At 47.3% G+C, this 17,664-nt stretch overlaps 1 protein-coding gene across 1 annotated transcript in view; it reads left to right on the top strand.

Moving 5' to 3' along the window:
* The first annotated feature begins 2,181 nt into the window (after positions 1 to 2,181).
* Positions 2,182 to 17,664, top strand: part of LOC109758137 (uncharacterized) — a 78,507-nt gene continuing 63,024 nt past the window's right edge. The window contains exons 1-2 of the mRNA XM_040388149.3: positions 2,182 to 2,347; positions 2,425 to 2,630. Of these exons, the coding sequence (XP_040244083.1) occupies positions 2,182 to 2,347; positions 2,425 to 2,630 (372 nt within the window). The remainder of the gene's footprint in view (positions 2,348 to 2,424; positions 2,631 to 17,664) is intronic.

The raw sequence follows: 17,664 nt of genomic DNA, 5'->3' as shown, positions 1-17,664 counted from the left end.
CCAAAGACTCAGTGCAAAGGAACGAGCCAAATATGCCCCACAGCTTTCGAAGCTCAGAGCCTTTGTGGCAAACGGTTTGACATGCATTGATTTTGTTTGTTGCTGGGTATCTTGGAGCATTTTGCCTTTAAGCCGTCGTCCCGGTTTAATGTGTGAGTACACAGGGGACGTGAAATACCCTCAACGGCACATTGATATTCAGCTAACTGACGCTGAAATTACTAGAGCTGTCAAGAAGATGCTAGATGAACCGGTGGCCGACTGCAGTAAAACAGGGCTTAGTCCTTTCTGCGTTTCAAATAAACCGCCAGCTGTAAGAATTGCCTAACCCCTGTTTCAATCCGATCTGTTTAATACTCCCTTATAACTTTTGTCAATCTTTAACAGGGTGATGATCCATTCTGGAAGAGGAAGCCACAAGATAAACCGGCCAAAACAACTCGCCCCAAGACCAAGGTCATGAAAAAGCCTGCCAAGAAGAAAACCGCCGAATCCACCGAGTTGAACATCGATGATGACCTTGATAACCCGGAGTCAGAGGTAAAACTTGATTCTCTTGGCTCCTTTTTCGCACACCTCATTGACAATGATCATTATCAGGATGATGCTGAGGCTAGCCATGCTGGTGACGTAGAGGTAATTATTCTTTCCTTCGGCTCAGATCCTCTGCCAACGCAGAAAACCCGTCAAACAAACCGGAAAGTAAGATTTTCACACCCTCTAGCTTACTTGGATCCAAACTTTCTTTTGAAGAAACAGCAACACGAAGCTCGCCGCACAACTCGGCATAGTGGCAAGGTGGTTACTTCCTCCGGTATACCGAACACACCGGTTCGTAAACACCGCCCAGAGGTCTCTTATATTTCTGACACATCTTATCCCAAGGCGGGTTATTTACGACAACCTCTTAATCCGATTGATTCCAACTATTAGGGAACTTCTCATTCGTCCTCTGGCGAGTCCACAAGGACACAAATCCCAACTCTTAAAACTGTTCCTGGGTGAGCATATTTAACTAACCCCTCATATCCTTATGCTTGATTATTATACTAACCTTTTATTTGTGTTTCTTTCAGAGCCAAAGCCAGACCCAGCAAAAATGCCAAGCTGAATAATCCGGTTGTTGACCCCAATCCATCTGAACCGGAGAAGACCCCAGAACCTTCTAACCCAAATGATGAAGCTACTCTTGATGATCCGCCACCGCAAGATCATGAAACCGTTGTTGAACAGATGGAAATTGATCTGACGGGTCATGCTAATAACCCGCCAAGCCCAGCTAAAGCTGCTGATGACAAGACTGACGATGTTGTAGTTACTCGCTTTGGTTACACATCCCCTGGCAACCCCATTGCTCTGTCGAAACATAGTGCGAAGGAAGAAATATCTACTGTTGACAAGGGCAAGTGGAAAGCGGATTTGGAAAGCTATGCCCACCTCAGTGCCCAAGAAATCCATCCTGGGTTTTTAAACCGTTTGTACACAAGCCGTGACTATGAAGCCGGTTTAATGAACATGATGAAGGATCGATATGAGGTAAATGTTGTTAACTCTGCATAAGTTTTCTTCCCTTATGATCGGTTTAGAATATCAACTCCAGTAGCCCCCAAGGGCCGGTTTATAATACCAATATAAACCGGGACTTTGTAAAATAACCATACTTCAATTTTGCCTGTGTAGCCCCCAAGGTCCGGTTTATCTTTTGAAGATGAACCGGGACTTTAGAATAATAATTCTTCAATTTCACCTGTGTAGCCCCCAAGGGTCGGTTTATCTTTTCAAGATGAGCCAGGAGTTTTATGCTATAAGGTTCAACATTCTTGTTGAACACCTTTGTAAACCGATTGGCCACCAAGCTGATTGATGGAGGAAAAAAATCCATAGTTTGAACTTGAGCAAATATGCATTAGCCCCCAAGTGCCAAGAATAATATTTGTATTGAGCTTGGGACTTGTAATTTTTTTATAAGAAGCAATAGACATTAGCCCCCAAGTGCCAAGTGTATGACTTGTTATGTGCTTGGGACTTCAAATATACACTGCCAACTCATAAATTGCATGTCTCTTGCAGGCTGAGCTTAGCAAAAAAGAATCCCAAATCGCCGACATTTAAGAAAATATCAAATCTCAACAAGCAGAAACTGCCAAAGCCAAGGAAGAGCTGGCCAGTGCTTTAGCAGCCATGGAAAAACTGAAGGAGAGCTTCAAGAGCGAGCGGGCAGGCTGGGATGCAGAAAAAACAACTCTACTAAAGAGGGCTGATGACGCTAAAGTAGCCCTTAATCCGGTGGCAGAGGAGCTAAGTGGCTTGAAACAGCAAATAAATGCTATGACTGCTGCCATTTTTGGTAAATAACTTCTTCATAATCTTTAAACATGTATTATCCCATAAACTATCAGTTTACTGATGTTTGTGATGATGCAGGATCTCGCATTGCTCATCTTGGCTCCGATATGCGAAAGAAACTGAAGGCTGCCCATACCCTTATAGAGAAATTATATACCGGTGCACAACGGATCATCTGCACAGCTTCTAATAACAAGCCGCCCCCAACTTTGATCAAGGAAACATTAGAGAGGCTGTCGATGATGCCTGCCCAGTTTGAAGAGCTAAAGAGATCAGCTGCAAGGGCAGGTGCTCTTACCGCACTAACTCAGGCCAAAGCATGGATACCTGATCTTGATCCGGATGATGTGGGAAACGGTTATCCTAGATAAAGGATGACGGGTCAGACTTTGATAATGAAGACCTCAGAGCCTTGACGAAGGAAATGCGCCCATTGGCTAGCAAATTGGCTGAAGAGACCGATCTTTCTCATTATCAGTCGATTTATGATGCCAACAACAAGAGAGTTAATGCGCCAACCTATGATGCTCCAACTCTTATTCCTCCAATCCGTAAGCATACCTATGCCCCTGATGTTGATCCCTCCCCACTTATAAGTGATGAAGCTATATTCAAAGCCTTAACTTGGATCGATTGGACTACCATTGACTTCCAGCCACTAGATAGAGAAGAGGAAGATGAACCGGCGCAGGATTATCCGGAACCTTCAAGTCAGCCCGGCGAAGATTCATAAACCGGGGGCCGGTTTAGCTTCTGCATTCTGCAAGACTTGTTGAGAACAATTATTCTTGGCATCAAAACGCCTTGTAATAGGCTAGTTGAAACTCTTGATCTGCTATGCCATCGTGCATATTTACTTTGCATGACACTGCTAATCCGCCATGTTAAGATATGCTACGTCTGCTCATGATATTTAGCATTATGGAATCTGCTCCTGCATATAACAGATAAAAAGTGTCCTGGCGGTTTACCGCTAGACGGGTTATCCTGCCCAATAACATAGTTTATAACCAAGGCTGGACTTAAGAATAACCATATATAATTGAAAATATATCATACCTGTGATATTTTATCACACTGTTGGTTTACCAAGTCAATACAATGAGGGTGATAACCCTAATTTTGAGCACTGGTAATTTATCATAGATTGTTGGCTTATGAACAAAACCAGGCTGGGTTAATAAACACCGGATTTATTTTATCTCATACTGGCGACGTATAGCCAAAAGCCAGGCCGGGTCAATAAACACCAGATATTAACTTATCATGTACTCACAACTTATAATTGACAGCCAAGCCGGGTTAATAAATATCGGCGAATTGTGATAATAAAACTTAATAAGCTTCATTCGATAAACCTCAACAAATTTGTCAAATAAAAACAAGCAAAAAATGAGGCTTTTCATGGGCTGCCAGGCCAAAATATCGAGGCTTTTCACGGGCTGCCAGGCCACTGAGTTAAACCGTTTTACAAACCTTATAAGATGGACCTCACATAACCAATTGTCGTTTTAACTTTGACAAGTTTAGGGTCTGCATAAGATTGACTTGTCAAATGTTCGGCGGGTCATTCTGTCAGGACCCCGATTCTAAGTCACACCGATCTAGCCTGTAACACCTCATATCACATTGCAGCCTCACGCACGGTACTCCCACGGGTGTCGCCTTACCATGGCCCGGGACCGTTTGCGCCTTTTGGCTCACGTATATGACAATGTCGCTAGCATCCATATGACAGAGAACCCGGGCCGACATGGCTAGTCGTGAACCCAAAGCGGCACTAACGTATGGGGACAGGCATACATGAATCAACATCGAACGTGTCGGTCAGCAGCGTGTGAATCCGGGCTGTAGCACTGGGCTAGCAGGACTCCGGGAACCCGGGCTGTAGCAGGCTAGGCAGGACTCCGGATGTCACCGCGTGACATTTCCCCGAAGGGACAGACACAGGAACGATATGAAACACATGCCGGCCAGTCAAGTGTCCAAAGCAGTAGTGCTGGGCTAGCAGGACTCCGGTGAACCGGGCTGTAGCGGACTACTATGGCTCAAGGAGGCACTAGACTACATTTCCCCATAAGAGAGGCTGCCAAGGATAAACAACTAGATTGTCGGATCCCACACATACCAAGCATTTCAATCATACACACAATATGCTCGATATGTGCAAATACAACATGGCATCACAACAAAACTCTACAACTCAAAGTACTTTATTTAAAGGGCTCGAGAGAGCCTTACATAACTTGTTCATATAGATAGGGGTCACATGACCCGGCACTCAAGTCATACAATCATACAAACACATGCGGAAGCAACTTGTCTGGGTACAGACACTAGAAAGAAAGAAGGCTTGACGAAGCTTGTCTATCTACGTAGGCCCTTCACAAGCCTAGATCACCACCTGGGTGGCAAGTCACTCGTCGTCGTCGAGTTCTACATAGAACCCATCGGAAGGGGCGGTGTTGTCGTCTGAAAACAGTAATTGAAGCAACATGAGTACAAAGGTACTCAGCAAGTCTTACAACATATCCTACTATACATGTTCATTCTCAAGAAGGTAGTGGAGTTATTGCAGCAAGCTAGCTTTGACTCTTGGCTAAGCTATCCTACGAGACACCACTTGTAAAATAGTTTTCGCACACGAGTCCACTAATCACCATTTCAATACTCCACCGTGGATCCTCCCTCGTCATCCCACGAGAGGGCCATCCGCGGTACTCACACTTATCTTGAGGCTTTTAATAGTATCCATTTGCTTGTCTATGAACTGCATAAGCGACCAAGTAGTCCCTTACCGCGGACGCGGCTATTCGAATAGTTTTATACCCTGCAGGGGTGTACTTCGTCACACACGCTCTCACCACTTACCGTCGCTACACGACATGTACTCGGCAACCTTCAAGCGGAAGCCCAACGTGGGTGTCGGCCACAGCCTACCTAAACACTCAAGTCTCTAGTCCAGGTTTATCGCCTATTCAGGTTCCATCCGCAGGGAGTCCGGCCAAGGTTTCCACATACGGCCCCAAACGATGTGTGCAGGGTTCCCGGACACCAAACGGGCGACTCGGTACACCGTGCCACGAGCCTACCGCATCACAGCCCACCCCTTGGTCAGCGCTGTCCACGGCCTCCAGCTTACTACAAACACCAGAAACTACGTGCAACTCCTGGACAGAGGGCAAGGGTGATTAAGAAGCCGAGGGGGTCCATTGGTTTCGGGCCCAATGCGTGGTAGTAGCTGAATCTTAAATCACGCATACAGATCTCAGTTCTTAGGGACGGTCTCAATGAAACAACCCACCATGTACTCCTACATGGCCTCCCATCGATACCTTTACCAAATCGTATTCAACACCTCACTCTCATTATCGACACACGCTTTCACTCTAGTTCATCACCCTGATGAGCCAGACCTGACACGACTCTAAGCGTAGCAAGCATAGCATTGTAGGAACACAACATGGCTCAATCAACTCCTACACATGCTAGTGGGTTTCATCTAGTTACTGTGGCAATGACAGGTCATGCAAAGGAAAGTGGGTTCAACTACCGCAACACACAGCAGTTTGAATCGCGTTGTCTTAGTGCAGTAAATGAGAGCAGAAGCGAGAAGATGGGTTTGTATCGAAATGATCAATGGGTTGCTTGCCTGACGGAGTGGTGGTGGGATACTGCCCTTCAGTTGGATACTCGTGAATATCCTCGGAGGCAGGACCTACCACAATGAACACATCGAAGCACAATCAACACCAAGCAAGTGCAACAATATGATGCATGCATGAGACATGGCAAAATGGATGTATTGGGCTAATGCAACTAAGACCAGATGGGTTTGGACTATTTTGAATCAAAGATTCAAATTCCAAGTTCATAAATGGCCCATGTTAGTGCTTTATCTTGTTCTGCATTAAACAGTGGGTTAATTTGCTTAAACATGCATGAAACCAGTACAGATGGATAGAATGGATTTTTCTGATAATTTTTCATATATAAATCTTTTCATTCTGAGCTATAGATTATTTTCTATGATTTTTTGAAGTTTGTGATAATTTCTGGAATTTCCTGTATAAGAATAATTCCAGTAATTAAGTTACTTATTACGTCAGCAGTGTGTCATGATGACGTCAGCGGTCAACGGGGTCGTCCAGGTCAAACCTGACGTGTGGGTCCCCTGTGTCAGTGTCACTGTTAGATAATTAACTAATTAGGATTAACTTAAATCTAACCCAGATTAATTAGCAGGCGGGCCCCACTTGTCAGTGACTCTGGGGAGTCAAACCCGTGGTCAAACCACGCTGACTCGCCGGCGTTTAGCCGCTGGCGACGTCCAGACGCGGCGGTAGGGTGCGGGATCCGTGCTCCGGCGATCAAATGGGCGGCGGAGAGCATCTACACGCAGCTGGGAACGAGCCGCATCGACTGGTGGTGGTGGTGGAGCTCGGGGTCGCCGGAATCGACGCCGGCGACGAGCTGTGCGGCTGCCGGGGTACGGGTGTAGTCGAACCCGTCGCTGGAGAGCACGGCAAGGGGCGTGCGATGGTGCTACGGGCTCCTGGCGATGCAGTGAAGCTAACGGCCATGGTGGTGCGACCGTTGGATGGCCGGAGCCTCGTCGGCGACGAGCTCGTGCGGCGGCGTGTGCGGTGCTGCTGGTTACGGTCGACGCAAAGGGCGGCATCAAGAATGAGAGGATGGGGAAGGGGCAGAAGCTCACGGCAGAGGCGATGAGCTAGGTGGCGCTGTCGGGGACGAACTGCTGCGGCGGTGACGGCGAAGGGGATCTCCGGCGGTGGGCGGTGAAGGTGAGGTTGAAGCAGTGGCTTCGGGGCAAGCGAGCGCTCGTGGCTCGACTTGCTCGAAGGGGAAGGCGACGGCGGAGCTGCTGGACATGGTGGGGCGGCGCGAGGACGGCGGTGGCTACGGCTAGGCCGGCGAGGTGGCAGCGGCTCCTTCGGCCATGGCGAGAGAGAGCGAGGGAGAGGCGATGGGGGCGAATGGGGGTGTCCAGGGGCTCGGGGGCGCGACGTGGAGGTCGTCCAGCTCGTCCACGGGCGAGGCGGCAAGCAGGTGGCGCCATGGCGAGCTCGCGCACGCCGGCGTCACCTCTGTGCCTGCTCTGGCGGGAGCAAGCAGCTGACTGGCCATGGGCCAGCACAGTGCTGGGCTGCCAGGTGGGCTGCCAGGTAAGTTCCTTCTCTGCTTTCTGTTTTTCTTTTTATTTGTTTCTGTTCTGTGTTTTGAAATAGTAGAAATACTATTCCATTTAGGAAAAACCTGAAAATATTCAGAGGCACATTTGAAAATGTTCTCAACAGCCTAAAAATACCTTCAAGATTATTTGGGCATTTTAAAATATTTATAGGATTTAAATTGCCCAAATGCAAATACTTATGGCTTGGTGCAAAAATCCAAAATGGCCTCCAAAAATATGAAACCATTTTTGGCAGAGGTTTTAGCCAGGACCAAAGATGGTGAACATTTATGGAGGGCATTTCAGGTTCATTGAAAAGGATTTTAGTAAACCCTAGTTGTGTTCAGGGGGGTGCTGGGGGTTTCTGGCATCCCCATTTCAAGTTTCTGTGAAAAGTAGACATGATGCAACACTCTAATGCATGAACTAGCTAGGATGTGACACATTCCAGGAATACCTGGGCGGAGTGGCTTACTTAAAAAGGTAGGATAACCCGGGGTTTTAGGTGAATACACCTGGCTTCCAAGCCTGGCTTTTAAGCCTGTCACAAGGGTTATAGCAACTCTTGTTCTTTAGAACGAAAGAGCCCCCAAGCAGTATTTCTGTGCTGTGCTCAATGGGTACCTATGTTTGTGTTGTGCTTTTGCAACAGACTCTCTTTGGTCCCTTTAACCTGGGTAGCAAGCCCCCAAGTTTTTTTTGTGGCCCATAAGCCGAATCAAAGGGTAATCATAACTTTGCTCTATAAAGCAGAGGCCCCCAAGTAACCAAAAACTCATTAAGAAAAAACGACAGAGGCCCTGCTTTAGCAGGGATGCCGGTTTATTATATTGATCATAATATATACATTGTCAAAATATGTACATCAAAAAAGCCAGTGGCTCAGGTATAGTAGGGCCAAAGATGAGCAATATTCCACGGCCGGTGGGTCTGCTCCTCCGACTTACGTGAGTCTTTGTGCTCTCGAACATCGATAAGGTAGTAGGACCCATTGTTGAGATTCTTACTAACCACAAAAGGTCCTTCCCAAGGTGGGGATAACTTGTCCATATCAGTTTGATCCTGGATAAGCCGGAGCACTAGATCGCCTTCTTGAAAACTTCTGGTTTTAACCCGGCGACTGTGGTAACGGCGCAGATCTTGCTGATAAATCGCCGAACGAGCCGCTGCGATGTCACGCTTCTCATCCAAAAAGTCCAGTGCTTCCTGACGTGCTTGTTCATTGTCCGCTTCAACATAAGCCGCCACCCGAGGTGAGTCATGACGGATGTCACTAGGGAGAACTGCCTCTGCTCCGTAAACCATGAAGAAAGGCGTGTAACCTGTAGACCTGTTGGGGGTGGTATTAATGCTCCATAACATGGAAGGTAACTCCTCCACCCAACAACTCGGCGTCCTCTTTAAAGGAACCATAAGCTGGGGCTTGATGCCTCTCAGGATCTCTTGATTGGCTCTCTCAGCTTGACCATTTGATTCGGGGTGAGCCACTGACGACACATCAAGCTGGATATGCTCACGTTGACAAAAGTCTTTCATAGCACCTTTGGAGAGGTTAGTGCCATTGTTTGTTATAATGTTGTGTGGAAAGACAAAACGGAAGATCACCTTCTTCATGAATTGAACTGCCGTTGCTGCATCACACTTACTGACTGGCTCTGCCTCTACCCACTTAGTGAACTTATCAACCGCCACCAAAAGGTGGATCTTCTTATCCTTGGACCTCTTAAAAGGTCCAACCATATCAAGCCCCCAAGTTTCAAACGGCCAAGTGATTGGAATCATCCTCAACTCCTGAGCCGGAACATGAGCTCGACGTGAAAACTTCTGACAACTGTCACATTTTCTGACCAAGTCCTCAGTATCAGCATGAGCCGTCAGCCAATAGAAACCGTGACGAAAAGCCTTGGCTACTAGAGATTTTGAACCGGCATGATGACCACAATCTCCTTTGTGGATCTCACGCAGAATCTCACAGCCTTCTTCAGGAGAAACGCAACGCTGAAACGCCCCTGTGACACTGCAATGATGTAACTCCCCATTGACAATAGTCATTGACTTGGACCGCCGGGTTATCTGCCTGGCCAAAGTTTCATCCTCAGGTAACTCGCCCCGGGTCATATATGCCAAATATGGAACTGTCCAATCAGAGATAACATGAAGAGCCGCCACCAACTGAGCTTCCGGGTCAGGAATAGCCAAATCCTCCTCTGTAGGTAACTTGACCGACGGGTTATGCAAAACGTCAAGAAAGACATTAGGCGGCACCAGTTTACGTTGAGAACCCAACCGACTTAGGGCATCAGCCGCTTCATTCTTTTGCCGATCAACATGCTCAACTTGATAACCCTTAAAGTGACCAGCAATAACGTCCACCTCTCGTCGATAAGCCGCCATAAGTGGATCCTTGGAATCCCAAGTACCAGAGACTTGTTGAGCCACCAAATCTGAGTCACCAAAGCACCTTACCCGGCTTAAGTTCATCTCCTTAGCCATCCGAAGACCGTGGAGTAAAGCCTCATATTCAGCTGCATTGTTAGTGCAAGGGAACATCAAACGGAGAACTTAACAAAATTTATCACCTCGAGGGGAAGCTAGCACAACTCCAGCCCCCGAGCCCTCCAATTGCCTGGACCCATCAAAGTGAATAGTCCAATACGTGTTATCCGGCTTTTCCTCGGTCATCTGTAGCTCTGTCCAGTCATTGATGAAATCCACCAGCGCTTGAGACTTGATGGCCGTGCGAGGCATATACTTAAAACCATGAGGTCCAAGTTCAATGGCCCACTTGGCTATCCGACCTGTGGCTTCTCTGTTCTGAATAATATCCCCCAACGGAGCAGAACTGACCAAAGTGATGGGATGACCCTGAAAATATTGCTTAAGCTTCTGGCTGGCCATGAAAACTCCATACACAAGCTTCTGCCAATGTGGGTATCTCTGCTTGGACTCAATAAGCACCTCACTGATATAATAAACCGGCCGTTGAACCGGATATTCCTTGCCTGCCTCCTTTCGCTCCATCACAATAGCCACGCTGACAGCCCGGTCATTGGCAGCCACATATAACAACAATGGCTCTTTATCAACAGGGGCAGCAAGAACAGGTGGCTCGGCTAACTGCTTCTTCTAGTCCTCCAACGCTGCATTAGCAGCATCACTCCAGACAAAGTTGTCCGTCTTTTTCATCATCTGATAGAGAGGGATAGCCTTCTCTCCTAAACGACTTATGAACCGGCTTAGCGTCGCAATACGACCCGCCAGTCATTGAACGTCATTGATACATGCCGGTTTAGCCAGAGAAGTAATGGCTTTGATCTTCTCCGGATTAGCTTCAATGCCCCTGTTAGACACTAGAAAGCCCAAGAGCTTGCGTGCCGGTACACCAAAGACACACTTGGCCTGGTTAAGCACCATCTTATAAAACCGGAGATTATCAAAGGTTTCCTTCAAATCATCTATCAACGTCTCCTTCTTCCTGGACTTCACCACAATATCATCCACATAAGCAAGAACATTGTGCCCAATCTGATTATGAAGACAATTCTGCACACATCGCTGATAAGTCGCCTGGGCACTCTTGAGCCCAAAAGGCATAGACACATAGCAGAAGGCTCCAAAGGGAGTTATAAAAGCTGTCTTCTCCTGGTCCTTAATTGCCATCTTGATCTGATGATAACCAGAATAAGCATCCAAAAAACTCAAACGCTCACAACCCGCCGTAGCATCAATAATCTGATCAATACGAGGGAGAGCAAAAGGATCAGCTAGACAAGCCTTGTTTAAATCCATGTAGTCCACACACATACGCCAAGTGCCATTCTTCTTAAGTACCAGCACCGGGTTAGCTAACCACCCAGGATGAAAAACTTCAACAATAAACCCAGCCGCCAGAAGCCGGGCTACCTTTTCACCAATGGCCTTGCGCCTTTCTTCATTGAAACGACGAAGAAACTGCTTGACCGGTTTAAACTTAGGATCAATATTGAGAGTGTGCTCAGCGAGTTCCCTCAGTACACCTGGCATGTCAGAAGGTTTCCATGCAAAGATGTCCCGGTTCTCACGGATGAACTCGATGAGCGCGCTTTCCTATTTCGGATCCAGATTAGCGCTGATGCTAAACTGCTTGGATGAATCGCCAGGAACGAAATCAACTAGCTTAGTCTCATCAGCCGATTTAAACTTCAAGGCCGGATCATGCTCCGTAGTTGGCTTTTTCAAAGAAGTCATATCCGCCGGATCAACATTGTCCTTATAAAACTTTAACTCCTCTGTTGCACAAACTGACTCGGCATAAGCTGCATCGCCCTCTTCACACTCCAAAGCTATCTTTCGGCTCCCATTCCCCTTATGACCCAGCATCTTGAGCTACATATAAACATAACAGGGTCTGGCCATGAACTTAGCATAAGCCGGCCATCCAAATAGAGCATGATAAGGGCTCTTGATTTTCACCACTTCAAAGGTCAAGGTCTCTGATCTAGAGTCATGATCATCTCCAAAAGCAACTTCCAGAGCTATCTTACCAACTGGGTATGCCGACTTACCAGGCACCACGCCATGGAAAATAGTGTTCGACGGTTTAAGATTTTTATCTGTCAACCCCATGCGACGAAAAGTCTCATAATAGAGAATATTGATGCTGCTCCCTCCATCCATGTGTACCTTGGTGAAGTTATACCCTCCAACCTGAGGTGCCACCACCAATGCCAGGTGACCCGGATTATCAACCCGGGGCGGTTGATCCTCCCGACTCCATACGATGGGCTGCTCAGACCAGCGTAAATAACGGGGAACTACCGGTTCAACGAAGCTCACTGCCCTCTTATGAAGCTTCTGGTCACGCTTGCATAAGCTAGTGGTGAAGACATGATACTGTCCACTATTCAGCTGCTTCGGGTTGCTCTGATAACCCGACTATTGCTGCTGTTGACTCCCCTGATTATTCTGCTGATTGTAACCACCTTAGTTGCCATGACTGCCTTGATTTCCTTGGAACCCTGAGCTAGAGCCGCCTCCGCCGTAACCCGGCCCATGGAAACCGGATCCTGAACCGCCACCCGGCCCATGGATGTCTTGGAAAAGATTCGAATTTTTGAACTCCTTCATACTGAAGCAATCCTTCCAGAGGTGCCCAGACGGCCTCTCTCGCGTCCCGTGTCTTGCAGGGCTGATTTAACAGCTGCTCAAGATTGATGCCTGACCCTCCAGTCTGCGGGGGCGGTTTACCCTTACGACGCTGACCATTATTCTGTGCATTGGTGTTAGCCACAAAGTCAAAAACTATTATCAGCCTTGCGCTTACCGTTGCCTCCCTGGTTTGCCGGGTTATGCTGCTGCCCCTTGGTGTTGCTGCTCTTCTTTCCCTTTCCCGGCTTTTCGTCATCAGACTCGGGGTCCTTGGTACCATCAGAGTCAGCATACTTAACCAGAGCCGCCATGAGTGTTCCCATGTCATTGCAATGGCGCTTGAGCCGCCCCAATTTCTGCTTTAGGGGCGTGAAACGACAATTGCTTTCCAACATTAAGAGTGCTGAGTCGGCATTGATGTGATCCGATGAGTGCAGAATTGTGGAAACCCGGCGCACTGAATGAGTCGTCGATTCACCTTCTTCTTGGACACAGGCAGCTAAATCTACAATTGGCATGGGCTGCTTGCATGTGTCTTTAAAATTCTGGATAAACTGGGCCTTTAACTCGGCCCATGACCCAATGGAATTGGCAGGGAGCCCCTTTAACCAAGTACGGGCCGTCCCCTCCAACATCAGGGGGAAATACTTAGCACACGCAGCTTCGCTAACATCCAACAATTCCATGGCCATATCATAACTCTCAATCCATGCCTCAGGAGGTAATCGGCTGTGTAGTTAGGCACTTTGCGAGGACCTTTGAAATCCTTGGGCAGACGCTCATTACGTAGAGCCGGCACTAAACATGGCACGCCCAAATTCTTAAAGGTTACACCTGGCTCCACCGAAGTTGTTGAACGAACCGGAGTAGGTTGACGGGCCGCATACTGTGCCGCCAGCTTGGCCTCCCGACGTGCTCTACCTTGATCCACTATATTCTGAGCATCAGCACCTCCACCCGCCGGGTTATGTCCGCATGGTGGGTTATGATTCTGTCCACTGCTTGACACCGCCGACTCATCGATATGCCTGCTATAACTCCGGCTTGGGAGAGGGGTAGAATGAATCATGTCACGGCTGTAAGAATAAGCTTGCTGCTGAACCAAAGCTGTCTGAAGGAGCTCTCTAGCCCTCCGTGTTTCAACCGCCATCGGGACTCGCCTTCAATCGGGAGAGCCGCCAATCGTGGCGCCGCAGCGATCATGTTATCCAAAGGGTTAGAGTAATGACCCGGTGGCATTGGCACGTGTTGCAGCGGGATATTGTTCTGACGAGGCGGGTCTGTGGCACGCGGCTGAACCGGCGCTCCCGTCCCAGGCGCTTCAACCCGGTCTGCCACCGGCGAGTTACTGGTTCCTGCTCCGGGCGTGTTAAAGAGATTCCTCGCCTCGTAAACCGGGGGCAGACGACTCTGATGCCTTCTCCTCATGACATCGTTTGAAGCGTTCTGATCTAGCATGAGCCCGTAAGCCTCTGACTGAATACGATGTGCTTGAGCATCCAACGTAACCCGTTCTGCTGCCATCCTGGTGTCCTCAGCCGCCAGGTCCTCCTTGGCCTGAGCTATCTGATCTCACAGCTTCGCGACCTCCGCGTTATGCTGATCTCGATTATCCGGGTTGACCTCCATCATCAGCAGTGTCATCAAGGTGTCTAGTAAACCAGACAAGAGTTGAGCCGGCAGGCGCGCAGGGCCTCCTGCCCCGGCTGCCGTTGCCGCTGCTGATCCAGAAATTAATGCTGCCGCAGTTGAAGAATGTTGCACGGGCTGCGTACCAGCCATGAAGATCGCGACCCGGTTTGGCGGTTCGCGGGGGTCCGGAATACTGTCGTCGTCAGAACAACCCCCAAGCCGGCCATCTTGTACTTGGTACAATGACTCGGTCTCACCGTGGATGACACGCCGTCTGAATAGACAACCGTCTCACCGTTAGATACCGACTGAGATTCCGCACCGTTAATGAATCCCACGAAGGCACGCTTCATGGCGTGCTGAACTCGGGCGGGTCTTGCACGCTGAGCCGTCTCGATGATGTCAGTGCAGATGTCCGGCTCAGGGCCCGGTTCGCCCATCTTGCCAATGAAGACGTGAATTCCGCCAAAGGGGACCCGGTACCCGTACTCGATTGAGCCAGCTTCGGGGCCCTAGCCTGTGTCGTCGATGTAGAGCTTGCCGCGACGACTCTTGGTCATCCGGCCCACAGCTTATCCCTTGAGCCCTTCGAAGTTGCCCTCTAAGAACCTGAAACCATCGTGCGATAGCCCCACGGTGGGCGCCAACTATCGTGGAATTGTCACGGCAGTTGTCCTAGTGTGAGGACTTAGTCGTGGAGCCATCGCAATGAGATTAGCTTAAAGGGGTTAATCAGGACAAAGGACACGAGGATTTTATACTGGTTCGGCCCCTTGCGATGAAGGTAAAGGCTTAGTCCAGTTTGAGGTTGTATTGCTAGGGTTTCGATGACCAGGGAGCAAATACGCTTGACCTGGCTCTCGATCTGTTGTTTCTTGTTCCTAAACCGCCGCCGGGTCGTCCCTTTATATACACAGGTTGACGCCCGGTCGGTTTACAGAATCCCGGCCGGCTCATAAACGTGTCCGGCTCGGTATCTACTCTTTCCTATCTTACAATACAAGTTAAACACCTTATGGTGGTTTACATCTATGGGCCCTAATCCGCCCTTGGGCTTTGGTCCTTCTTACTAAGTCTCCTCCATAAAGCGCCATCTTCCATGTCTTTATTGGTTTCAATACGGGTAAATTACTATGAGTATAACCCGGCCCCTCCTGGGCGGTTTATACTCAATAGTTATATCCCCAACAGAAACGGTTCAACTTAACAAGATGTGTGTGATATGCAGCATACAGTTCAGATGGATGAACTGTTGGCGATGAGCCAAAAGAACACAAACGAGTCGTGTAAACAAGATGTGTGTGATACGTGGCAAACAGCTGACTTGGTTGAACTGTTTGCGATGAGAAATTACAACACGGACGGTCAATACAGTTACTTCGTGTGTGATTCTGTGTGTACAAAAAACTTTGAAAAATGCAAACTAGTTGCTTGCGGTGGCTAGGAGTATCGCACACAATGCGTCTGCGAGTACTCGTGTGCGATGATTAGTATGTTACACATATGTTTCCTTATGTGAACATGTGTGTGAATTTGCAATATGGACAGTTAATATGTAAATGCCTTCTGGACATCGGGCACACGCTTAAACTCAATGAACTGTGTACGATACTAATACTTTCCATGAAAATTTATGAACTTGGGTAACATCATTTGAGTAACATAATATATAGTGGTTACACTATTTGACAAAAGGAGGATCTTCGTAACACGGTTTTGACAACCATATGGCCCATATCTACATACTTAACATAGTAACAACTATCACATTTTAAGAGGCTAAGGGCCAACAACCATACGGTCCATATCTACATACTTAACATATATAATAACAACTAGCACATTTTAAGAGGTTGAGGGCCAACAACCACAACTATCCACTGGAAGCAGCTTGATCACGGCGACTCGGCATCTCGTCAATGAAAAGGAAGAGCCCTCCTGTGCCTTGGTAGAGCAGGAGTAGAACAGTGTCTCCAATTTTCCAATATGGATGCATTGCCACAAGAAGTGAGAACTTTTTAATTTGAATGGTTCCATTTTTGCGGGAAATGCAGTACCTTGCAATCACTTTGGTGTTATTAGCAGGCACAAGTGTAATTCGACCACGCCGGGAAATCGATCCAGGAACGGCTACAGGGGGCAATTTTTGTTGACATGTAGATAAAAAAAAATTGTAACATATCGTTGAAGATATATATAGTTTATGAGCATCAACATTGAAATAAGACTTTTTACCAGCGCTTTGTGCACACAATTGGTCTTTTTCAGTGTGTGCACCATAGGTCTAATTAATCCCATCCAAAATCCAGCGTTCATACGTTGTGCTATCTCTGTCAGATTATCAACAAAGTTTATGACATGCTTCAAGTCCTTCAAGTGAAATTTGGTATGCTTAGTAACATACAGATCGTTCACTATGCATCCAACATATCCCACTTAAAAGGTGGAAAGCTATTATTTATTCAGAACATGGCAGAAGAATATATAGTGCACATAAATTGGTAAACAGAACTTGTTACTGCCTAGGAACGGAGTCAGAATATTATATCACAATTGGTTGCTTAAATAGTGATCAATTGGTTGCCCAAATAGTAATATGACAGCATGGAGAAAGTTGAAAGGACACTAACCTTGATCAGACTTTGATCGGCTGATGACGTTGGGGAAGTAAACATCCATGTTAATTAGACCAGGCTGTGGTGCACGCACTAGAATTTTATTGCCAGCTTTCAGTTCATAACACTTAGACATTTTTCTCCAAAGGTCCACATTAAAATAGGAGTGACCATCTTTATCAAGTTTTACGCTAACCGTCATTGTAAATCCATGTTGCATTGTCAATATGACATCCTGGGAGTCATCAGCAAAGTAAAGCCCAAGATTTCCTTCTACTCCTGTTCTTGCAAAGCAAGGGATGTACTGCTTGAAATGAAAATTAAGATCGTAAATTAGATATATTGAAATAACCGAGCAAGATGCAAATATGGGAGTAACTGATAGAACATATCCATATATAGGTGCAAGCAAAGTACAAAAATATAGAATTAAACATAGATAATGTAACAAAGATTTGATGCAAATATATAGATAATGTAGCAACAGACGTTATATGTTCACAAATTTAGGCCATGCCGTCCGTGGTAGGTTGAGATTGAACATACCGAGTGTCGTGGTTTTGTCACGGCAGATGTCCTAGAGAAAGGACTTAGTCGTGGAGCCATCGCTACGGGTTAGCTTAAAGGGGTTAAAGCGGACAAGGGACGCAAGAGAGTTTTATACTAGTTCGGCCCCTTACGATGAAGGTAAAAGCCTACGTCTAGTTGTGATGGAATTGATGGGGTTTCGATGACCAGGGAGCGAATACA

The sequence above is a fragment of the Aegilops tauschii genome, chromosome 4 (genome assembly GCF_002575655.3).
Source record: "Aegilops tauschii subsp. strangulata cultivar AL8/78 chromosome 4, Aet v6.0, whole genome shotgun sequence".
Lineage (NCBI taxonomy): Eukaryota > Viridiplantae > Streptophyta > Magnoliopsida > Poales > Poaceae > Aegilops > Aegilops tauschii.
The sequence above is the reverse complement of the archived record's forward strand: the minus strand, read 5'-3'. Positions and strand labels throughout refer to the sequence as shown.